We start from the raw sequence: 26590 nt of genomic DNA, 5'->3' as shown, positions 1-26590 counted from the left end.
GTGCACCAGTAGTGCCCATGGGTTTGGAATAGAACCCATGGCACAGTGCTTACAGCACTGTGCCACCGTCATTAGATGCATTTTTGTAGCTGCTTATTTAAAGGATAGTTAAATAAAAATTAATTGTCTTTTGTATCATTAGTTGCCATAGGAAACATAGTTGATGTTGTCAAATTGAGCACATCTAATCAGTTTGTGACAAAAACCTTTTTTTTTTCCTGTATACTTCTACTACATGGTGAAAGACATTATCGTGGTTGCTAGTCTAAAATGGCTAACAGTGGAAATTATGTTTTCCAGTATTTAAGAGACATTACAAACAGGCACACAATGGATGCATACTGTTATGTGCGTATTGTCGCTAACCAATAACGATTGTCGAACCTCGATTTGTGTTTCCAACGCACAAAGATTTATTCGTAATAAGTGGAAAAAATATGCTCAAGCGATGTAATAGTAAATACAGCCGTTACTTAACGCAGGCGCTCTGGATCCAGTGCAGTCATTCAATCCTGAAGTCTGGGGACAAGAAGTCTGCACTCTGGATCACAAGCTGCTGCTTATATACACAATCAAGTACAGTAATACAATGAAGATGGTATGGCTTGCATCTATTGGTCCGGGTCTCAGGAATGTCCAAGGGGTTGTCAATCATTGGCTGGTTCATCCTAAGGAATCCAAAGGAGGGGGTCATCTCTGCAGGGGGTATGCTCTGCTCTTCCCGCCAGAATTCCTTAGTCTTAAGTAGTTCATAATTCCCTATCATTCATAACTTGTGCATGCACTCTGCGATTCCCTCGCAGAGCGCACCAAACAATAGGATATGTAACAAGGTTCATTATGATACCACTCATGATGTTATTCCTTTAACCCGTTCTGTGTATTTCACTAATATGCATGTAACTCTGATATAACATATAAATACTACTATATTTCGACATAACTGACTATGTGTTGCAACTACCAATAATGTGTACTATTTTATAAGTATGCGTGTTTGTGCGAATGTATGGTAAAAGACCAATTACTGTTGCTGCCACGTGTAGTGGATGCGTACGCCCTTTCACGCCGTAGCGTGCCCTTGTACGACATAGCGTACCGTACGCATCTTTTCAGACAAAGACAACCAAGTTTGCTAGACTTTAATTGAAATGACTTTATCCAATTTGCTGACTTCGACAGTTCCACACTTTGATAGTGTAATAAACTATCACCCAATCACCGTTTCAAGTTCAGGATTATACAATACTTCTTCACAGACCATGATCTCGGTATCTGGTACCACCCTTTCAGTCTCTTTCTCAGTGTTACTCTTATGAGACCGTTTTCCACACTTCAACACAGTAGGAACACATTTGACAACTAAACCAATTGCTAAGATGACACCCAGTATAAGGAGAAGGAGCTTACCTACACTCGCAATCATTTCCTGTACCCACTTCCCCAGACCGGAGAACCATTTTGCTGGGTTCAACCATGAGAACCAACCCGCCACCTTTTCCCCGACCTCATATAACGAAGAATTATGGCTCTTTCGAAATTCCCATTTCAGCTGCAAAATTTCATCCATCTTCCGGTCTATAACCTCTTTAGGGTCTTCCGTATTATTAGTAATGTACGTGCAACATTTGACACCGAACTGGGTGGCCAGTGTCACACAGTACCCACCAGTAATAGAGGTGAGATAATTTAGTACCAGTCTATGTTGCACCAACTCCTTCTTGTACGCTTGTAGCTCCCTTCCAGTATACCTGAAAGTGTCATCATACATCTCGGTGATATTATCTATTAATTTAGCTAGGTCTTGGATATATTTAAAGTTTAATGTTCCCCGAGCAGTCCTGGTGAGATCTAGAGCAACCATAACTTGGAAACCAGCAGTTTCACTAATCAATTTTGTAGCTATGGGTTCCTCACCAGGAATCATATTTCTCTTGCCACGGTGTTCATACTGTGTGTGTATGTATGGTGGTGATGTAGTCTTGTGAATATCTACCATTTCTTCATGAGTAATAGTCATGATTTCAGGAACCAGTTTAGCTAAGAAACACAAGCCATTGGAACTCGGAGTCACCCAGGAATAAGCTTTTCTCCCACAAACAAAATACACATCATCAGGGAGAACATAAGGAACAGTATGCCCATGAATTATATCACACAGAGTTTTGATAAAACTACCCATGCCTAGTGTCTCCATCTGCTCTATACACGTGTCGGCATTAATGATATTTTCACATTTATCTGTAGAAACTTTTCCAATAGATACCTTCTTATGTTTGGTTATACGCCCTAACTTGTGACTTCCATCAGCATTCCTGCCTAGTAGTGACCTTGTGAGTCTCTCTCTAAAATGAGTGTGGCGAGCCATTGTCTGATCTGATAGGTCAGCCTCCCAATTCTCCAGGCGCTTTGCATGAGATATGTTTAGGCACAGCAACGATCTGCCTATGGAGTATTGTCGAAGCGTCAGACTAGGGGACCTAGCGTTATTGTACCTCCCTTCTATGGGCCTCCCACCCCTTAATTCGAGTACTTCGGATATGTTTAGCGGGAATGGCACTAGTCCTATGTTATGCTGCCCTTGAGGCACGTGAGAGCACACCCAACACTCAGTTTGATTTAGCACCTTACCCACCAGGGAGTGATAATCCTCCAAAGGATGTCCGCCTATATTCAGAGTACTGGGGGACTGGCATCGTTGGATGCATCTCTCGTCAACTAGGGAGTTGCAGAACTTGCAGATACAATACTCATCAGACAATAGCCCCTCACACTGCCTCCGAGTTCCTGAGCTAGCAGACCTTTTCATAACCCCTGGACCAAGTTTGATAATGGGCTGCTCAGGATATCCTATTAACTTTTCTTCGGCCTCCATTTCATCCGTATCACTCCCAGAACTCTCCTCCGTCCTCCATCCTCCTTCACAAAAATAGAATGTCCTAGAAAAAGTAAAAACAAGGAAAATCCTGGAACAAAAGAAAAACAAAAACCGCCACTCCATCGCTGAAAAGATAGTTCTGAGGCAACGTCTCTGGTTCAGGTGTCTCAACTGCAGGCTTTAGGTCTCCCGGAACAGGCTCACAAGTGACAGCTCTATGTCGTCGGTCTGAGCCTTGTCTTGCACTTTCTCCGGATTATGGACTCTCCTGCAGTGGGTGGAATGGACCCAAGTGTCTCTCTCTGCAACCTTCAGTGATGTAGTACTGGTCAGCAGCACTTGGTACGGGCCTTCCCAACGGTCTGTTAAACAACCTGAACGTAAGAAATTGCGGATCATAACATAGTCTCCAGGTTCAACATCATGACAGTTCGTCTCTGGCATACCAGGTGACAGCATTTTTAGCTTTTGTTGTTGTTGTTTCAGCTGTCTACTCATTCTTATAAGATATTGTACAGTCACTTCATTATTACACTTTAAGTCGTCTTGTGGACTCACGATCAAATGAGGTTGTCGTCCGAACAGTATCTCAAAGGGGGACAGATTAAGAGGAGGTCTAGGAGTGGTTCGAATGCTGTGGAGGACCAACGGCAAAGCCTCAGGCCATGCCAACCCAGTTTCAGCCATTATCTTACCTAGTTTGTTCTTGATAGTACCGTTTACTCTCTCCACCTTACCACTGGCTTGTGGTCGGTAAGGGGTGTGAAGTCTGCTACTGATTCCCATGAGTTTACACATATTTTGGAAGACATCACCAGTAAAATGGGTACCCCTATCACTTTCAATGATTCTAGGGATACCGAACCTACACACAAAGTCTTGTACAATTTTCTTTGCAGTGAACACAGCAGTATTAGTGGCTGCCGGATATGCTTCTACCCAACCGGAAAACACATCAATACACACTAACACATACTTTAGATTCCTGCACGGTGGTAGTTGGATATAGTCAATTTGTATTACCTGAAAAGGTCCGTCTGTAGGAGGAATGTGGGATGGCTCAGTTGGAATAGTTTTCCCAACATTTTTCCTCAAACAAGTAAGACATGACATTGCTTTCTTACCAGCTTGAGAGGAAAATCCGGGAGCACACCAGTATGCTCTCACCAGTTTGCACATACCTTCTTTACCCAGGTGAGTCAGGCCGTGTGCTGCTTCAGCCAGGCTTGGATAGTATGTTCGGGGAGCTACAGGCTTACCTTGTCCATCCCTCCAGAGTCCTGAGGACTCTTGACCACATCCCTTCGCCTTCCAGACCGCCTTCTCCTGCAGGGAACACAAATCTTGCATTTCAATTAATTTCTGCGTGTCTAATGTCTGAAAAACCATCATAGTCTCGGTCGATACAGTCATAGGTTGCCCTGCTGCCCATTTAGCAGCTTCGTCTGCCCTGCTGTTGCCCAATGACACTGGGTCTTCTTCAAAGGTATGGGCTTTGCACTTTATGACGGCTACTGTTCTGGGTAACTGTATCGCTGTCAGAAGTCCTTTTATGTGTTGTGAGTGTGCCACTGGTGTACCTGCTGCTGTCGTAAAGTTTCTAAGACGCCAAAGGGCCCCAAAATCATGCACTACCCCGAAGGCGTACCTAGAGTCAGTATATATGTTGGCTGATTTACCCTCTGCCAATTCACACGCTCTCCTTAGTGCTACTAGTTCCGCCACCTGGGCTGAGTGAGGTGGACCAAGGGGTTCAGCTTCTACCACATCCTGATCGTCTACAACAGCGTAACCAGTACATAGCTCTCCTGTCTCTGTCTGTCTATGGCAACTTCCGTCTGTATAAAACGTAAAATCTACATTTTCTAAGGGGGTGTCACGTATGTCGGGCCTTGCAGTAAAGGTCTGATTCAGGTGTTCCATACAGTCATGCGTGTCAGTATTCTTGCCTAACTCATCATCAACCAGGGTCTCCTCACCTCCCACCCTTTGTGTCTCTTGAGACACATACGGAAGGTATGTAGCTGGATTTAGGGTGCTACATCGTTTGATGGTGATGTTTGAGGGTGCCATCAGGGCTAGTTCCCACTTTGTGAATCTAGCTGAAGAAACATGTCTGGTTTGGGCTGAATTTAACAGAGCTGATACAGCATGGGGTGTATAGATGGTTGAATTATGTCCTAATACTACATCCTCACTCTTACTTACTAGAAGGGCCGTTGCTGCTACACTTCTAAGACATGTTGGGAGTGACCTTGCCACATTGTCTAATTGTGCACTGTAGTATGCTACCGGTCTGCTAGCGTCACCATGTTTCTGTGTGAGGACACCTGCTGCACAGCCATCAGCTTCTGTACAAAATAGCTCAAAAGGCTTTTCATAATCAGGTATTCCCAATGCAGGTGCTTTTGTCAGACTATCTTTAAGATTAAAGAACGCTTGCTCCGACTCTTCTGTGTGTACGACACGTTCTGGTTTTGAGGAAGAGACTAGCTCCTGCAATGGTAATGCCAGAATAGAAAAACCTGGGATCCAGGACCTACAGTATCCACACATCCCCAAGAAAGTACGAATCTGCTTCTGGCTCTGCGGCAGGGTCATGTGTTGTATGGCCTCAATTCTGTCGGTTGTCAGGTGTCTTAGCCCCTTAGTGAGGCAGTGTCCTAAGTATTTGACCTTAGTCTGACATGGCTGTAATTTATCCTTTGCCACCTTGTGCCCTGTTTGTGAAAGATGAAGCAACAACAATTTAGTATCATGTAAACATGACATAAAAGAATCAGAGCACAACAACAAATCGTCCACATATTGAATTAGAACAGACCCATTGTGGGGTTGAAAGGATTGCAAACAGTCATGTAAGGCTTGGGAGAAAATACTGGGGCTGTCAATGAACCCCTGGGGTAGTCTGGTCCATGTGTATTGCACTCCCCTGTAGGAGAATGCAAAAAGGTATTGGCAGTCAGGGTGAAGAGGGACTGAAAAGAAAGCAGAACATAGATCAATGACAGTAAAATGACTGGCAGACGGTGGAATCTGCATGAGGATGACAGCTGGATTCGGCACTACGGGGAATTGGCTCTCAACAACTTTGTTAATTCCCCTTAAGTCCTGGACTAATCTATAGCCCCTCCCCCCACTCTTCTTCACAGGGAAAATGGGACTATTTGCTGTACTGGCTGTACGAATTAAAATCCCTTGTTGTAACAGCCTCTCAATAACAGGATATACCCCTAGTTCCACCTCTGGTTTTAATGGATACTGTGGGATTTTTGGAGCTATCCTACCACTTTTTAGATTGACCATGACAGGGGCTACGTTTGCCATCAGTCCAGTGTCCTGTCCATCTCTGGTCCATAGGGAACCTGGTATTTCCAGCAACATCCCCTTTACTTGAGATGGACTTTGTTCTATAACAGGAGAGTGTAACATTAACCTTGGAGGGGTGTCCAATATGTCCTGTACCTCATGTGCAACCTTCTCGGGTATATCTAGGAACACACCATCTGAAGTACAGTATATGACACATCCCATTTTACATAACAAGTCTCTCCCTAGCAAGTTAGTAGGAGCCGCTGCAGCCAAGAGAAACGAATGCTTAGTATGCAGAGGCCCGATAGTAACTTCGGCGGGTTTAGTTAGAGGATAATGTAACACTTTTCCCGTCACCCCCATAGCTGGAATAGTTTTGCTGGTCACCTGTAGATTGAAAGGAGAGGTTATCACAGATCGGGCCGCCCCTGTATCTACAAGAAAAGTTTGTTTCCTGCCAGCTATGTCAACTATCATTGTTGGTTCTTCACTCTGACTCTCAGTTAACCTCACTGGCTGTAGACTACAGGTATGACCTGACCCCTAGCGCTGACTATTGATTTCCCGCGCAGCATTTGCTGCCGTAATATGTGCGGGTAGATGTGAGTCTTCTAGTCTATGTGAATCCTTTCTTGGAGGATATCTATGTGACCCACCCTTATGTGTATTGGGTCTTTCTTTATTACAATCTCTCCTGTAATGTCCTTCCTCGTTACAGTTGAAACACCTGATCACTTTAGGTTTCCTGTTATATGGGTTGTATGCTGGTGGTCGTGTATGCACCCCTTCTAGAGCCTGTATACTTACCGTCATTAACCTATCACTTTTCTCTTCCCTTTTTCTAAAAAGGTTCTTGTCATGCTCCACAGCAGACTCCCTAAGGAAGTCTACCGTGACGCCTCTCCAATTAGGTAATGTGGTTTGTACTCTCGTCTTTAAATTTTCCCTAAGGCCATCCATCAGTACCCCTACAGCTACCTCTCTGTGATGTGGGTCCTCACTTATGTTGGATATCCCAGTAAATCGTGCAATCGCTGTTATAGCTCTAGCAAAGTAATCTGAGGCAGTTTCACTATCTTTTTGTTTAATGGTGAAAATCTTACTCCAATTTACTACTACTGGAAAACAGATGGCTAAGTGTTTGACAATTTGTTCTATATTCCGTTGGTTAATCTCATCAGTCAGGGTGTCATCTTCCTCCAACAAACAATCTCCAATAAATTTTTGTATGTTAGTATTGGGAGGAAGACACGCCCTCAACACTACCCGCCAATCCTTACTGGTTGGTTCATGAGCATTCCCTAAGTCTTTAACAAATTTCTGACATTTAGCTAACTCTTTTCTAGGATCTGGGAATTCAGTCATAATGGAACGTAATTCTGATCTAGTCCAGGGACAATGCATTGTAACATTTCTTAAAGGAACTATACCATCCTTATCTGGTTTCCCATTGGGAACTGATATTGTGCGGACCGGGAACACACCCTCTGGTACACTAACTTCAGGGGACGCTACAGGATTTACAGGCCCTAGATTTAGAACACTTTCACTCCTAGTGATCACGCTACTCTCACCTATCTCAGCCATTTTCTCATACTTGCGCTGAGCCTCTAGTACATTAACAGCATGGGCAATGGCCGAAATCACAGTGGGTTCATCTTCGTTTTCAGATACACTTGATTGAAACTGATTTAAAACAGGGTACAACTTAGTAATTTTTCTATTTTCAGTTTTAACAACGGCTGTACTTACCCCTCCCGCCACATAAGGTGGCGGGGGCGCGCTTGCGCTGAGTTCGCCACGGTTCTCAATGGTTACATCCGCCTTGCGCGCGCTTTTCGCCACGCCTATTTCCGGTTTGCATTCGCTGCTCTGCCACGTGTTACCTTCCATTTGCCACAATTTTAAACAATCATTATGTCTATTTCTCTTTTTCGTTGACTTGATCAACCATATTTTATCTTTTACAGTATTCAGTACCTCTGCATTAAAACTCCCTATTGTTGGGAAAGGCCTATCACAAGCTTTGGTCATCCCGACCCACGTGTCACAATACACAGTTGCATATGCACCATACTTCTTACACATGAGAAACCTCGCTGAACCAATAGGGCCTTCCTTAGGCAGTACACTGACCATCTCTAGCGTATGCTTAGCACCCATGTTGAACAATATACCTTCTACCCGGAACACAGACACACCGCAATGCTCTGTTCCTTCCGGCCAAATGTGAAATACAGACACACCGCAATGCTCTGTTCTTTCCACCTAATAATTTCAACTCTGTTGCTATACTCACCGCTAGAGATCTATAATCCTCGGTGAACGTATTTCCTTTAGCCGCGTTCACTCGCTTTTCTCGCCCCTGGCGAGGATCCCTAATACAGAAATATCACTGTGGGCCCCAAGGGCTATCAGCTCCTCGATACCCTGGCTAAACCACAAAATCTGCTGAGTTTATTATCGCTGGGAGCACAAAGTCGATACAATCAACCTGCCTTTCCAGTATAATTCCTCCTAGCTGCTTCACCAATTCGCACTAACGGTGCGACCGGATCGCACTGCCTACCAATACTAATTATTAGCAAACCTTGCGATCTATTGGTAGCGCTTTTGCGAAAACTTCGTTTTCGCATTCGGTATACCTGCCCTGTATACCGTCCTTCAGTTGGGCAATCCGCCTCGTCAGACAGCAACTGAGCACCTCAACAATAAAACAGTGTATCTACGTTACAACATCACACACTATACACCTTTTCTGCGCAGAAAATCAAAAGTTCCCAACAATAGTAATAATGTCTCAGAGGCTTTCACAAGTAATTATACTATGCATGTATAATAACTATCAACACGATTGTTTAACCACGTGGCAAGTTTACCGGAAGTTCGCGTACGCACAGCAGGAAGTACACATACGCTAAACAATGCAATACAGTTAAAACGCACAATGACAGAAAAAAGAAACAGTTTTCTCTTTTGTCCCTAGGTTCTAGTTAGCGTGCCCTAGATAATGCAAAACGGACATTCGGTTTCACAACACAGAGTAAAATTCAGGTTTTGAACACAATGCGTTCTTACCCGTTTATGACGCGTCTCCACCCTTTGTTGAGGAACCGAAATCCGTTGGTCTTGCGTATCATCGGCAACGAAACCTCCAAAGCTCACGAGCCCCCAAATAGTTATGTGCGTATTGTCGCTAACCAATAACGATTGTCGAACCTCGATTTGTGTTTCCAACGCACAAAGATTTATTCGTAATAAGTGGAAAAAATATGCTCAAGCGATGTAATAGTAAATACAGCCGTTACTTAACGCAGGCGCTCTGGATCCAGTGCAGTCATTCAATCCTGAAGTCTGGGGACAAGAAGTCTGCACTCTGGATCACAAGCTGCTGCTTATATACACAATCAAGTACAGTAATACAATGAAGATGGTATGGCTTGCATCTATTGGTCCGGGTCTCAGGAATGTCCAAGGGGTTGTCAATCATTGGCTGGTTCATCCTAAGGAATCCAAAGGAGGGGGTCATCTCTGCAGGGGGTATGCTCTGCTCTTCCCGCCAGAATTCCTTAGTCTTAAGTAGTTCATAATTCCCTATCATTCATAACTTGTGCATGCACTCTGCGATTCCCTCGCAGAGCGCACCAAACAATAGGATATGTAACAAGGTTCATTATGATACCACTCATGATGTTATTCCTTTAACCCGTTCTGTGTATTTCACTAATATGCATGTAACTCTGATATAACATATAAATACTACTATATTTCGACATAACTGACTATGTGTTGCAACTACCAATAATGTGTACTATTTTATAAGTATGCATGTTTGTGCGAATGTATGGTAAAAGACCAATTACTGTTGCTGCCACGTGTAGTGGATGCGTACGCCCTTTCACGCCGTAGCGTGCCCTTGTACGACATAGCGTACCGTACGCATCTTTTCAGACAAAGACAACCAAGTTTGCTAGACTTTAATTGAAATGACTTTATCCAATTTGCTGACTTCGACAATACTAATAAAAACAAATATGCAAGAGTAATGCCATAGTTCTGGTCCCTTCCCCTGACTTACTCAAGACTTACTGTTATGTATCGTTCTGTTCATTTGCACACTAATGGGAGTCAAGAGTGCATGTTCGCTTAACAGATCTCTACATACTAGGGGGAAAGAGATTCATTCTTTGGTACTAGAAATCTGGACCTCTCTTTTTCACAGTATGTTACAGTTGGTCAGCTACTGGTCAAAGTGGTTAATGAGTTCGTGTCTCTGATATCTTTCTCTCTCTTCCTCCTGCTTAACTGACAGGTAAAAGACAATGTTTGTTCAGTTAGCCTCCAATGGAAAGATTAGGTTTCCTTGTTTGTTTGTTTGTTGCATACTGTGCACTATTAACTAAAGCTGGGTACACACTACACTGTTTTTGTCCAATAATCGGCTCAAACAGCCGACATACGACCGCTCGTTCAAAAGTCGGGTCAGTGTGTGCAGTGACACGATGGTCGAAAGTCTGCCCAAATGGACGATTATCGCCTCATTTGGTTGGTCGTACTGTTTAATATTTTCGTTCCAATCTCGTTTCCGCTGTGTAGTGTGTATAAACTTCCTATCGATCCACAACAGTGAGTACGAAATTACAGTTATTGCTCACGACAACATGGCTGTAAAAAGTCGCTAAAGGGACATCCGCTCTTCCCTTTATCGTCCTAAACAAGGCTAGTGTGTATGCAGTCCATGGACCGATCGCATGTAAAATCGCTCCGCATAAAAAGTTGGTCGAAATTTCTGTAGTGTGTACCCAGCTTTAGTCTGTGGAAGATTAAATTAGATTGTTTGGTGGCTGGACTAATTTTTATGTAAAATCTTGGTTGTCCTATTAAAACTGCTATACATTTGCAGGCCACCACTGATATACGCCACCGCTGTACAGAACACCACACTGGAACGTCAGCATCTGCACCTCTAGCTGCAGGAATAATTGCCCTTGCCCTGGAAGCAAAGTAAGAATTAAATAGTCATGAAAGTGTTGAAGTGAAGGTATAAGAAAACCTATGATTTCTGATTTCTAATCCCTACACAGCCCTGCTCTCACATGGAGGGATGTACAGCACATTGTGGTGCGAACATCAAGTCCAGCTAATCTGATTGCAGATGACTGGGTTATAAATGGAGTGGGTAGAAAAGGTAAGTTCTTTAACACTGTTTCTGTATAATAGTATGGAAACGTGGAGGAGAGCAATGCAAAAATGTGATATAACATGTTGTATTATGTATTATTTACACAAAGGTCAATATTGTTAAACACTGCGTGATCGCAGGTAATCCTCCTTTCTTTTCCCAGTGAGTCACCATTATGGTTATGGGCTTCTGGATGCTGGACAATTGGTGGATCTAGCCCGAAAGTGGAAAACTACACGTCCTCAGAAGAAGTGCTTGGTCAAAGTGGTACATAGTCCCCAGTAAGCATCCAATGGTATTTTACTCTTTTCCTAAAATCCATTTACAATTTGGCAAGAATTTGTGAGTAACCTTTCGCAATTTCTATATACATGTCAAGATTTGCACAAATCATTTATCGTAATATTTAAGCTCTAATTATAAAACACCATTTATCATGCTATTGTTGCAAAATTCGGCCAGTTTTGTCTAATAATCTTTTTGGCCCTTGTAGGCAAGTTTCCTCAAGCCTTGTAGTAAGTCAAAACATAAGTGCTTGTACTGGATCACCCAACTACATCTTGTCCTTGGAGCATGTCCAGGCCCAAATCTCTCTCAGCTATACCCGTAGGGGTGACCTTGAAATCTACCTCACCAGTCCCATGGGCACACGTTCTGTGCTGGTAGCATTGAGGTGAGGATATAGTGTGAGTTGTGATACTATCAATGATTAAAAAAAAGAATAAAGATAAGCTCTGATTTCTTTTTCTAGACCGTTTGACACCAGCTTCAAAGGTTACAGCAACTGGACTTTCATGAGCACACACACCTGGGATGAAAATCCACAAGGAATTTGGACCCTAGAACTGGTGAACAAAGGAGATCACATGAACAATGGTGTGCTTCACAACACTTTCTTGTAAATAATAAAATAGCAAGATATCATTTTAAATGTTTAGAGGAGCAAGATATGCCTTTCCCAATCACATAGCAACCTGAAAAATAGTTATTGTGAGCCTGCAGATATACCCCATGACTGGGAATGATAAGTTCCTTCTCAACCTCAGTAGTACACAGAGTCCAGGGGCCATGAACACATCAGTCAATTAGCAATAGACCAGTGAGTATTCCTTCATTTAGCGTGGGGTGAAGTCAGAGACGACATGTTGAGTGTGCAAGATGACATCACTGAAATTTCAGTCCACCCTCAGTACCATGAGGAATATAAGAAAGAGCCCAGAGATGGGGGAAGGGGGCTCTAATAGAGTTATTTGTCTCCCATCGTTGATCCTCCTGGCATGGGAATAACCTTGTTTGAAAGAGGGGAGTCTCCTCTTTCCAACACTTGTTCCCCCTTAATGGATACTGTTGATCGCTCATCATAAAGAGACCAATATAGCTCATAATATATATAGTGTCAGCGCAACAGTCCAGTGACCATTATATTCTTACGTGCTGCTAAAAAGGAGAGAATTCCAATCTCTATGTCTATGTCAAATCTATACAAACATCATTTGTCAGCGCACAGCAAGAAGATGAGAGGTAATAACAGAACAGTGTCTATACACAGACTAAAATTGAATAGTAATTAATATAGGGTGCAGTCTCTCACTGATATCAATCTAATGGTTTAGAAATACAGATTCAGGTGTGTAATAAAAGCAATCCCAATCACCAAATCTTCAACCACTTTGATCCTGCATGAATCTCCGTCTTTTTTTATGTAAAGAAATATAGACTGTCTTGTTCAAAATGTTCAACAATGGAGCATCACAACATTAATGTAGAGAAAAAAATGTGCAAACTGCAAGTAATATTAGCAAATTGTATGCAGGCAAACTTAAAAACAATATCCACTTACATTGAAGTGTATGACACAAAATCCCCGATCACTCCAATCCTGCAGTTTCTTAAGTGTAGTTCCCTTGTAGTGTACCTGATCTGTATCCGTGGGGTCTAATCTCTTGATGGGAATGGGACATATAAATAATCTCCACTGTAGGAGACATAGTGCCTCACAACATTTTTTTGCAACATCATAATAGTGACCCTGCAAGTCCATAGCCATAACAATGGTCAACAAGAATTGCAGGGGGGACTTCATTAAGAGAATTAACAAAGAAGAGGTTATGTGGATATAGAGCTTGCAAACACTGACGCCAAAAGGCATGTATATAGACCTGGAGCTGAAAAGTGTACTTTAACCAGTATGAGTTTAGGATTTTGATGCTCCATGGTTGAACATTCTGACAAAGACAGAGTCTATAGCTCTTTAAATAAAAAAAGACTGATTCATTCAGTTTAAAGAAAGTTGATGAAGTGTTGGCGATTTCGATTGCTTTTATTTAACAACCGGGGATATATTTACTAAACTGCAGGTTTAAAAAAAGTCAGATTCTAGCTGTCATTTTGTAGAATGTACTAAACAAATGATAACTATAATCTGATTGGTTGCTATAGGCAACATCTCCACTTTTTCAAACCCGCAGTTTAGTATATATACCCCCTGGACTTGTATTTCTGAACCATTAGATTAATATTAGTGAGAGACTGCACCCTATATTAATTACTATTCAGTTTTAGTCTGTATATAGACACTATTCTGTTATTATATCTCATCTTCTTGCTGTGCGCTTACAAAGTGTGTTTCTATATTCACTACAAAAAAAATAAAACGACCAATACGTACATATGTGTACATAAAAAGAAAAATGTGGATTTTTTTCCACCTTTTGGGAACTACTGTGCATTATAATCTTGGATTATGATGCAAATTCACCCCTAAAATGCAGTAGGATGTCTTGTTTCTTAAATGGTGTTTCTCAACCTTATAATTACGACATGTTTTCGGCCTCATTTAGAATTAGGAACAAATCCAGCTAAAGAGTGCAAATTTGCACCTGGACAAACTATTGAGATGCAAAGAAGTTTGGTGACGTTTAGAAAGATAAAAGCATACATACAGTTCATTTACGTTTTTCTAATAGATAAACATTTTTGGGCCATTTTCTGTAGATTATTATTTATTTATTTTTTTGCAGTGTCCTAAACAAATCAATGGTATTTTTGGAAAAAACGAACAAGGAGATTCAATGCGAAGTGCTGCCGGAGGCTCGCGTAATCAGACTTTGCTGTGCTATCCAACCTTAAATCTTTGCTACCATAATAACCAAAAGTACGCGCAGGACCACATTGCTCGAGGCTCCGGTGGTACTTTGTGGTTGATTGAATTCTTTCCAAGAAATTCTGGAATAAAACAAGGTATGATGTGTGTGGGTACTACTCAGAAAAATCACGTTTGAAAGTGACCCGCACAAAAATAGGTTAAAAGAAAGCCTCCAAAAACTAAAAGGTTTGAAGGGCTATAAACACTTTTTTTTGTTTGTTTGTTTTTTGTTTCCCGATATCCATCATGGCAGCATAAGTATGGATTAATTTTCCTCTGCTCCAAATAGGACTGCCGAGGGCTGTATTTATCACTTAGGCAAACTAGAAACATACTTTCGGCAGAATGTAATGTTCTATGTAAAATTGATTTGCCTATTTTCCTTTCATTTTATTTTATTTTTTTGCATAATTTTGTATTGCTACTCAATTTTTATTATTAAAAATAAAAAATGCAGTCCGTTGATAGTGGTATGAACAAAGTAGGAAGTACAATCACTAATATAAAGCATATTTATTCAACACCTAGGGGTAAATGTATTAATGTCCGGATTCTTCAACTCCGGCGTGTTCAGCGTCTTCGGCGATTTTCCCTTTACAAGGCAGCGCCGCTTTAAATTTAATCGCCGAAGACGCTGAACACGCCGGAGTTGAAGAATCCGGACATTAATACATTTACCCCCTAGTGTGGACCTGGAACCACTCCCCTCCAAAAGTAACACAAGATCCTTTTCCTTCCCTCTAGTCTGTGTATTTGACCTGAAAAGGATTTATGAGTTGGCTTAAACCCCTCAACACTTTTTCTGTAATTTTCACTGCTATGACTAAATACTTGAAAGTGTAGGCTAAATCCTAAATTTAAGGTTGGAGGAAGGTGGTCATTACACCATTGGACAAACTAAAGCTTATATTTCTTTGCGGAATCTACAGTAGAGCTTGATAGAATCAGGGCATTGATGCTCCTTTCGATCACAGCCTCTTTTTCAACAGATTCATCATGAAAACAAAATCTTTGTGTAATTCCTTCTAATGGCTCTATGGAGAAAATATATAAAATGTAATTTTTAAAGTAACAACATGAAAATCAAGGCTAATTCCAGAGGCCTGCTTTATTTTGGTTTTATCAAGAAAGTCTCAGAAAAGCCAGTTCTTATAAATCAGACAAATAATATGTTCATGGCAAAAGGAAAATTCCAAGTAACTGGAAAAGGGTCCTCAAAATCATTTGGAAAGTGCATTCATTTTAGATATACAATTCGGTAACCAGCCTTGTTTTTCAGTAATTCATCTGAAACGGTGATAGAATTCAAGCATTTTCATCATCCGTTGTCTTCAAAGTCTTCTCAGTTCACTATATAGTTATTATTTTTGAGCATTTGGATCAGCAGTTCCAGAATCAAATGTCAAGGCCACTTTTCTCTTATTTTTCAAGTGGAATAAAGTAACCAGTCCAGTGTTGGATTTTTTAAAAAAAATCTGGACAAGTTTATTAGGATAAAGAAATTCAAGTTGAAATCCTTAACTAAGATTCAGAGGACACCAAATCTATGGATACTTATCTGTAGGCCCCAGCTACATATGTCCAAACATGTTATTACTTTACAATAAACAAGGTATGAAACTTTTTTTTTTTGTTCTTTTTTTTTTTTTAAGCTGGTTCCCCAATCATTTTTTGGGTCTTCAGAAGATGTCGTTTTGCAGCCATAGGACCACAAGAATCTCTGATTGTGATCTAGGCCAAACCCATCTACAATAAACAATAATAATTGTCCATTTCAACCTCATTACTTTTGGACTGTCAAACTTGATAATAACCATTTTCAAAAGTACTCCTGGTATTAATATGGATTTGCAATCAATGGATAATCATTTACAATTATCTTGACAGTATACTTTTATCAGAGGATAGTCACATTCTTCTACACAGATTGATGGTATTGAGGAGTCTAATGACTAGAATAGTCAACTGGTTCTGTTTCTTCTACCAAGCAGAAGCTCATTTTGGTACAGAAGAAAGATCATTTTATATACCTGGCAAGGAAGTTCTGATGCTTTGATTAATGTCCTTACAGTTGAGTGGTGGACTTTCTTGGTATGAAGCTTTTTATATCAAGTGGTAGAAGTCCTATTAGAAGTAAAGTACATGAATCTTCTAATTCTACATATCCACTTGCAAGAGGTTTTTCTCAGTGAATTAAAAGCTCCCTTAGGGACAAAACAACATTCACACATATCTTAAAGTTTGGAGTCAACATACCAAAAAAATGTCAGAGTATGATCAATGTTTGTCAATGCTTTGCCTGGTTGACACATGAACATGTAATTCAGTTTATTTCGGTAATAACAATATTGAGATCATGAGTTCCAAAATTTGATTTGACAATTATTTTTTTTCCTTTCTTTCTTGGGGCAATATCCTCGGTCAGGAGAGTATCACAGATTTATGCATTTTGTGTAACTGTCACGTTTTTCAAGGATAAAATGATCTAAAGACAAGTTCAGCAATTACTACCTAAATTAATTCCCTCTAAATAAAAAATCTATCTGTCCTGTCATTTTTGCCTTCTCCTGAGCCCCCTCAGGAAGTGAAGCCAGTATACTCTGAACTTAATCTGGAGGTTACATTTTTATGGAGGATGTATACAGATTGAGGTACCTTTTCAAGCCATAGCAATGTGAATAAGACTGAAGATTTCAAAACTTGAAACCAAATGGCTCCTTCTGAGATCATTTTACAAGATATTTGACGATGCTGCGCTATGTGATTCTGCACAATGTGAATGTAACAGTAGATTCCACACTTGGCAAGAAAGTTGAACATTGTGAGCAGGGCCTGATCAACCACTAGGCTGACCAGGCTGCAGCCTGGGGCGCTGGGTCCCGGGGGGCGCTGCCCTGTGGGTATTTTTTTTTTTTTTTTTTAATTTTTTTTTTTTTTTTTCTTCATTCATTTTTTTTTTCGGGGTGGGGGAGGGGGGAGTCGCCGCGGGGGGGTGGAGGGCTCGACAATCAAAAGCAATGGTGGTCAGTGGTTAGCAACACACAGCCAATCGCCAGGCTGCCTGTTGCTGTGCAGCAGACAGGAAGCAGGACGTCTTCACTTCCTATCTGCTGATCTGAGGAGAGGAGCGACGCTGGCACAACTACAGGTAATTGAAGGGGGGAACTGCCCTGCATATCTATAGGGAGGGGGGGGAACTGCCCTGCATATCTATAGGGAGGGGGGGGGGGACTGCCCTGCATATCTATAGGGAGGGGGGGGACTGCCCTGCATATCTATAGGGAGGGGGGGGAACTGCCCTGCATATCTATAGGGAGGGGGGGAACTGCCCTGCATATCTATAGGGAGGGGGGAACTGCCCTGCATATCTATAGGGAGGGGGGGAACTGCCCTGCATATCTATAGGGATGGGGGGGGGGAACTGCCCTGCATATCAATAGGGGGGGGGGAACTGCCCTGCATATCTATAGGGAGGGGGGGGGAACTGCCCTGCATATCTATAGGGAGGGGGGGGAACTGCCATGAAAATCTATAGGGAGGGAGAGAGGTTGATATGTATGAAGGAGGGTAGAGGAGGGGGGCTGATATATGTGACTGGGGGAGTTTTGATGTGACGGGGGGGGATAGCTAGCTAGCAGAGTGGAGGTAAGGAAAATAGCTGCAAGGGGGATGGATGCAGGATGGGAGGTAAAGAAAATGGCTGCAGCAGGGGTTAAGGAAAATGGCTGTGGGGGGGTTGTGGTTAAGGAAAATGGCTGCAGGGGGTATTTAAAAAATACAGCAGCTTTGGGGGGCAGAATCTCATGATTGTGTGGTGGTCACATGGGTGGTCTCAGCAATCACTAGAATACTAAATATTAGTGAGATGGGGCTGGTAGAGGTTTGTATTTGATTGACAACAAATATTCAGATATTGCTTATATATGCCTGTCCAATGGGGTACTTTTAGCTGGCCATAATGGAGTGTTTTGTTTTAACTAAAGGGCCTAATCATTCAGGGTTTGCATTATAATACATTTTTGCATTTTCAAAACAGGACGCCAACTTTCCAGAAGCCAGCGAGAGGATAACAAAGTTGCAAGAGAGAAGAGCAAGAACAGGTAAGAGACAATGGCACAATCTGTCTAAATTTGAATGCTGGAGAATACACCTGAACATTCATATTCAGGAGTGTTCCTATACACCTATATATTCGGAGGAGGGGGGGGGGGGGGGCGCTGCGGCCGTATTAGCCTAGGGCGGCCAGAACCCTTAATCAGGCCCTGATTGTGAGCCTGGTTCATTAAGGAACATAAATGCCAATGCGTGCTGTATTTTGCGTAAATCTCTCTACGCATGCCCAGAACCGCAACATACGCCAGTGAACACAGCCAATTCATCATTAAGTGCAAAGGACACTACAGGCTACATTTTCAGGGGCGAAATGGGGAGGGGAAGGGGTGTATGCACGTAGTCAATGTACAGTAAGGGCGTGCCAAGCTCGAGCGCATGCATCAGCGTCCGATTCAAGCTTGGGCATCTCAATGGTAAATGTTTTTCTGTTGTATCACTTGCACCAGCTAGAGGTCGGGTGTAAGTGGCGATTTCTAGTGATGGCTGCGTATGCATGCTAAAACATGTGTTAACGGGTGACTATCATTGAATACTATTTTTGTTTTTTTATCTGTGCATTCTTTTAGAACTTTTTATTCCACGTATGTATTGAACGTATCCTGTAGTGTATTGTCTGTTAGAGCAGAGCATACACAGACCCATATTCAACAAGAGACATTTCTTCAGATCCACTTGTACTTTAATATGGATGCGCGTATGCCCCATTTCCGTGCATTCTCTTACAAAAAGAGCAATTTTAAGTTTGTGTATATGTATGTGTGTATATATATATATATATATATATATATATATAACAAAACAAAATAAGTAGGAGGGGGCGCCACATAGTATAATACTGTATTCAACAATACAGATAGGTGTACCGCAAGCCAGAATTTAAATCACCAAGTGGGCATAGGCACTCAGGTATTAGAAGTGAATCAGTAAGGATAAAAACACACAGAGGAGGAAATATTTCCAAGACCACCAACACCATACCAATATGCGTACCAGATAAAAGAACTTTAAAGCTTATCTGTAGGTATAGTCGGTCCCTTCATAGATAGAGTAGCTTTGATTCCCCTTCAGGTTGGTGGAGTGTTATTCTCAACACTTACAGGAGCATGAACAGACACTTCAAATATCCTCAGTGGTAGCCACATTTATATAGAGGAAAAAAGTGGGAAGACTCTCATAGTGTAATACCATATGGTTACACATTTATTGCAGAGTAAAATACAGATGTACACTTACATTAAAAAATTAAGATATATGCTTATCTGGGTATCTTTGAGCTGGAACAGGACAGCAGGATTCAGTAACTATCACGCTACCACATTGCCAAAGATCCAGATCACTGAGTCCTTAGGAAATAATCCTCAGCCAAGTTCAACACAGAATGCGCTGCCACGCTATTAAATATAAATCAGCAGGCTCTTAGAATTAAAAAATTGCGCCGGGTTTTGCAAATTTATTTATGGGCGTATGGGAAGACCAATATATTTACAGTCCTAATGCTTTTTCGGATAACATTGTCCTATTTAAAAGATATATTGACGATATTATAATCGTTTGGCAAGGGGACATTGAATCTCTGAATGACTTTATGCAATATATTGGAGAAAACAACTATAATTTGAAATTTACAATGAAATGTGATCCTATAAGTGTAGAATATTTAGATCTGATCCTTATAGCACAAGGCGGAAGAGTTATTACTAAGAATTTTATTAAACCCGTTGATACCAACAGTTACTTGCACTTTAATAGTTCCCACGCTAAAAAATGGAAAACTAATATTCCGTACTCCCAATTTTATCGTATAAAGAGGAACTGCAGCGATGCAACCCATTGTAAGTAACAGCTCAACATCTACTCAGAAAGATTCCGTAGGAGAGGTTATCCCCAAGTACTATTAGATAATGCGATTGAGAAAACAGAACATCTTAATAGGCAAGAATTGATATCATATCCTAACAAAAATAATAACAAAAGTAAAATTGATAGTAAAAATGAAGAGGTTTCATTTGTTACTACCTTTTGTAGTGGGGAGAACAAAATTAAATCAGTTCTATCTAAGCATTGGAATATTTTAAAAAAAGACCCTATTCTACATGATATCCTTCCCGAATCACCAAAAATTATTTTTAAGAAAAATCTCAACCTAAAAGATATATTCGCTCCAAGCCATCTGAAATGTATTAATCCTACTAAGAATTCTTCTACTTTTTTGGATATTAAAGGGAGCGTAAGATGTAATCAGTGCAACATCTGTAAATATACAGCCCCTATGAATAAAAAGTTTTCTGGCTATAACAATAGTAGGAATTTTACAGTTAAAAAACTAATGAATTGCTTAACTACATCAGTCATTTATTTATTAGAGTGCCCTTGTGGGTATAAATATGTCGGTAAAACCAAAAGACAGTTAAAAATCCGAATTCAGGAACATGTGAGAAATATAAAAAAACAGGTAATCAGCCATTCAGTCTCAAAACATTTCAAAGAGGTCCATAATTCAGACCCTCAATACTTAAAATTTATGGCCATAGAACATGTTGAACTGGGTGATAGAGGTGGCGACCTTCAAAAACTTCTCTCCCAGAGAGAGATGTTTTGGATCTACACACTGGGCACACTTGCGCCACAGGGGTTTAACGATAATTACGAAATAGCCCCTTTTTTATAGTTAGGTAGTCCCATAGCTATTATGATGATTTATCTTGAGTGATTATGTCAATAGGTGTACTATTACACCTTCTCAATATACATAATATGAAATCTTATTGCTAGGTTCTATATCTCTGCACTGTCTAAATTGATATATTTTTGGGTTTTATAATATTTTATAATGTATTGGTTTTATGTGTTATTTTTTATTATTTATTTTTTATTTTTCATATTTATTATTGGTTGTTATATTTTATATGTTAATTACATATTTTGTAATAGAACTCTGGGTTGATAATGTCATGATATATATATAATAATTCCATTAGGGGTTTTATTGAATATGGTAATTGTATTCCATATATATATATGTACAAATGTAATACTGGTGATATCATGGTTCAGGTTTTCCCAAGCAATGTCCTTATGTATGCACATTATAAGCCTGTACCCTGACTAGAATTATCCTTTTGTATAGATCAATTGGTTATAATGTTTGCACGCTAGCACTTTATGACAACTGAACCGCTGTTTAATATCCAAAGCTTGTTTTTGTCCTGTGAAAAAGTTTTGAACAAAGTTGGTTGAGAGAAAAAAAACTGACATCTGACGCCTGGTAGACGTTCCCACGTGTAACGCCAGACGACGCCACTTGTGCGCATGCGCAAGATGGCGTGATACACACTATTTATACCTGTGACTTGGAGAGTCACACAGTATAATTCCTCCTGATGAAGTCTCCGTTTAGATGAGACGAAACGCGTTGAGGTTTAATTCTAAGAGCCTGCTGATTTATATTTAATAGCGTGGCAGCGCATTCTGTGTTGAACTTGGCTGAGGATTATTTCCTAAGGACTCGGTGATCTGGATCTTTGGCAATGTGGTAGCGTGATAGTTACTGAATCCTGCTGTCCTGTTCCAGCTCAAAGATACCCAGATAAGCATATATCTTAATTTTTTAATGTAAGTGTACATCTGTATTTTACTCTGCAATAAATGTGTAACCATATGGTATTACACTATGAGAGTCTTCCCACTTTTTTCCTCTATATAAATGTGGCTACCACTGAGGATATTTGAAGTGTCTGTTCATGCTCCTGTAAGTGTTGAGAATAACACTCCACCAACCTGAAGGGGAATCAAAGCTACTCTATCTATGAAGGGACCGACTATACCTACAGATAAGCTTTAAAGTTCTTTTATCTGGTACGCATATTGGTATGGTGTTGGTGGTCTTGGAAATATTTCCTCCTCTGTGTGTTTTTATCCTTACTGATTCACTTCTAATACCTGAGTGCCTATGCCCACTTGGTGATTTAAATTCTGGCTTGCGGTACACCTATCTGTATTGTTGAATACAGTATTATACTATGTGGCGCCCCCTCCTACTTATTTTGTTTTAGATTATTCCAGTCCACCAACTGGCTTTGTGGGAACTTTGGCAGCCCCCTGAACATAGGATATCCACTTCTTCCAAAGGACAATATTTGAATTGGAACTTGTTTATCTTCTCAGAGTTACGCGCTGTACTATCTATTGTATTTGTTTATATATATATATATATATATGTGTGTGTGCCCACCCTTATAGTTTCAGTTTAATTCTCATAAGTATGCTGCGATCACGATACAAGCAAATTGGAAAATTATCTAAAAACATAATCCCCCAAACATAAACTTTATTTTCTAGCTGTCCATCCATGACAAAATAAGTTTTCCCTTCCATGCCTTAGGAAACTAGATACATAGTATGTGGGAGGACAGAGTACTTATAGCAGTCTGGGGTCTGTTTTACTATTAATAGACTTATTAATCAACAAGTATGCTGCAATGGATGGACGCCAGAGAAATAAAATAAGATATTTTTTTAATTTAAACCTTCAGCTTTAATCTGTCTGTTTGCTAATGGCTAAATCCAGGACTTTACAGTGAGTATTTACTCTTCAAAATGATCTTTGGCTCATTTTTGTGAGCTTGCTTTTGTTTTCCAAATTAGAAGTTTGGCTGGAATGGGACTGTGAGACTGCGCAATTATTCATATGCAGATTGCATTATTTTCTGGTTGTAGATGAAGTGCAAGTTGCTGCAAATGTTTGCATACTTGACAGCCAATAGCTATGTATTAAGCAAGGCTAGGGTGAGTAATGTATCTTTATTTGTGACTGGAAAAATATTTAATTTCTCTCTTTACTGGCTTTGCTCATATTTGCTGTGTTTTGGTTTTGATTCGAACTAACATTAACCTGACCTAATTCTGTTTGTCTAAGGATTATTGTATAGTTTTGTGCTCATTCTGTATGGAACCAATGAAGACTTGATGGCTAGAAAAATACAGAATCCTGTGCTAAGAAACTGTGTAACTTCTGATTCCAATGGAACATGCCTGGGTAAGTGATACACGTATACACGTGCATATATACACACGGACACGGATATATTTCATAACACTGAAGTACTACTTGAAGGGATATCCACTTTTCCACAGTTCCTGCTATCCCCTACCCCCTTCAATGGAGGACTCCCACAGTTGAATGCATTTGCCTCAGAGTCCAGCTATGCTGACAGCTTGTTAATGAGGGCGCTGTCAGCTTGGATGGCTAGGAGATTGACTCCCAGTTCCATTGTTTGTACTGTATATGGCAACTGATAGGATTGGCCACCACTCCCGTCTAATCAGCTGTTCTATATAATGTACACCTCCTTGAATAACTAAGGTTTCTAAATAGACATTATAGGGCAGATTTAATTTGGGCGCTCATCCTTACCATTACTACAGTATTCAATTCCCTGTGTTGTTCTTTAGAACATACCGTTAGTATGGTAATTTAGACGCTGATTTTTGCTTGCAGATCCTTGAACAACACAGGGAATTGAATCTACCCCTATGTGTGAGTTTATTTCTAACTATATTTCTGTTGGTGTCACTGTATATGAAAGATGTCTTCTATTTGTTTTTGGGGAGGGCGGAGGGGGAAATTCTGTACATCAGTACTCAGTAAGGCTTGGTACACACTGGAGGCCCATTATCGGGCCAATCACCTGATAAACAACCGCTCGGCCACATATCGTATTAGTGTGTATAATCACATGATGAATGACAATCGTTCCAAAGTGCCGATTGTCGTTTCATTTGGATGGTCGTACTGTTTAATAATCTCATTCCAATCTCCTACTTTTCAGCCGATGCCAGCAATGAACATGTCCTGATGACTAAATGTAGAGTGTTATAGATGGAATAGTTTGTTCGTTTGTTCTGAGACTGAATATTTCGTTACAGAGTCACAGAAGCTAACAAAATTTTTAAGGACAAGTGGATAGCTGTAGCAAGGCAGTTTTAATCAGTGTGACAGCAATGAATGAATGAATGACTATTGTGCTGTCATTCTCTAAACGAGGACCAGAGGAAGAGCACAGATCTGAAGGTAAATCGTGTGTAGTGTGTAGGCATGAATTGCCCAGTCAGTTGGACCTTCAGTCGTGGGTACAATTGTTGTAGATATGATTAGTCGAAAAATTCTCTAGTGTGTACCTAGCCTAAGAGTACATTTTATAAAGCTACATAGGATTCTGTGCACTAATGTCTTCCTTTACACAATGCAGGGTGTTAACAAGAGGATTATTTACGTTCCTTTGTGTCTTTCTAGAGTGTGAGAGGCCATTTTATGCCTTTGGACGCCTTTGCATTTCCTACTGTCCACCAAAATACTTCAAGACCCTGCAGCACGTGAAGGCCACAACAAAAGAACCTGAGATCTCTCACAATGCCCCAGTCTGTGCACCTTGTCACCCTTCCTGCTATTTCTGCAGAGGCCACTCTGCCAATAACTGCACAGTCTGTCCTCCTTTTTCTACTTATGATGAACATAACTATTCCTGCTCTCAACCTTACTTTCCAAGGACAGATCTTGGAACTGATGACTCAACGAATGTCCCCCAAATTGCAGTAGTGATAGCCATGGTTCTAGGAATTACTTTTTGTTTATTCTGCCTTCTTTTCACCGTCTACTGGCTCCTGAGCAAAATATCTGTGTACCGACACTCATCTCCAAAGACATCTCAGTTACCTTTAGTTGAAATATGTAGTTTCCACCCAATAACCGAGGATGCAGAAACTGCTCATGAGACTCACAGATATCTTGCTTCTACTGAGAGTGATGTAGAGAGTTTCCCCAATGTGGAGTCTTTATAGAAACTGGCAGAGTTGTTACATGATTGAGGGGCCCACTACTTGTTTGTGGGGTTTCTAATGTTGTTTACTACCACATCTAAGCAGTCAGATGGTGGATATACTTTATAACAGGATCCTGTTTTAAAGAGCCATGAAATTCCAGGCCGCAGGAGGATTATAATAAAAAAATAAAGCCACAACTTATATATATGATCATCCTTTTAGACTTCTGTTTTGTTCTTTGATACATATGTTTAGACAGTTTAAGGAAATGGAGTACGTGTGATATTTGATTTCATAGCAAACATTAATACCCAGACGTCTTTATATTTTCATGTATAAAACATTAAACTAGCAGAAGTGGCCTAGAAGTCTGACTAGAGCTGAACTGCAAGGTAAATGCAAACTTTAGGTTAGAGCAGTTATATAAAATACAAAAGCAGGGAGTATAAATGGGCTAGTGAGATTATGTTAATGAGCGTGTAGTAACTTGTCTGAACAGTACTGTCAGTGCTGTAGATGGTGGATGCTGAGGATGCACTCATAACTCAATGTTTTACCTGTCCCTTTATGTCCTCTCCATGCACCAGTGTTTTCATATTGCAGGTACTAACTACATCAGGGCTATATATGCACACATACAGCATAAGAGCTGCCCCTATGCTCTCCTTTTATGTTTGTTCTGCAATGTACTCACAGACCACTGCTTCATGTAAATTAATTAAAACAGATTTGAAAATGTGTGCGTTTTATTTCCCTTTACTGTAATGGACTTTATTTAAAAGAGCCCTTGAAAAAAATATATGTTTCTTGATCCAACATAACCTAGGCAAAGATTTTACTTTTATATCCATACCCGAGTACTGCAACCACCAAGCCAGTTTTGTCATATATATCAAGTACCATGTGAAAACTTTTTGTTAACAGAGGTCTTTTGAGATTGTAGAACTACATTAATTGGAAAATAAACATTATCTGTATTTCACTTGTGAGTTCAGATATAAAAATAATAATAATTGGGTGGCATCTCTGTTGGTATGTATGTTACAATAGCAAAACAAATCGAGAACCACTACAATTTAAACACCATACAGAAATTACAACAAGAGTTGCCGATTGCAGTTCCACATGACTTGCACTATTC

General features: G+C 40.5%; 1 protein-coding gene across 5 annotated transcripts in view; it reads left to right on the top strand.

Annotated features, from left to right (window-relative positions):
• The window catches only part of PCSK4 (proprotein convertase subtilisin/kexin type 4), a 73769-nt gene extending 48105 nt beyond the window's left edge, over positions 1-25664 (top strand). For 2 of the 5 annotated variants that reach the window (XM_075205517.1, XM_075205512.1), the window contains exons 9-15: positions 11094-11194; positions 11275-11378; positions 11536-11653; positions 11866-12045; positions 12124-12248; positions 23546-23665; positions 24923-25664. In XM_075205517.1, coding sequence (XP_075061618.1) covers positions 11094-11194; positions 11275-11378; positions 11536-11653; positions 11866-12045; positions 12124-12248; positions 23546-23665; positions 24923-25467 — 1293 coding nt within the window. In that variant the 3' untranslated portion in view covers positions 25468-25664. The other 3 variants (XM_075205527.1, XM_075205522.1, XM_075205532.1) reach the window with 3 other exon arrangements.
• The last annotated feature ends 926 nt before the right edge of the window (positions 25665-26590 follow it).

The sequence above is a fragment of the Mixophyes fleayi genome, chromosome 1 (assembly GCF_038048845.1).
Source record: "Mixophyes fleayi isolate aMixFle1 chromosome 1, aMixFle1.hap1, whole genome shotgun sequence".
Taxonomy (NCBI): domain Eukaryota; kingdom Metazoa; phylum Chordata; class Amphibia; order Anura; family Limnodynastidae; genus Mixophyes; species Mixophyes fleayi.
The sequence above is the reverse complement of the archived record's forward strand: the minus strand, read 5'-3'. Positions and strand labels throughout refer to the sequence as shown.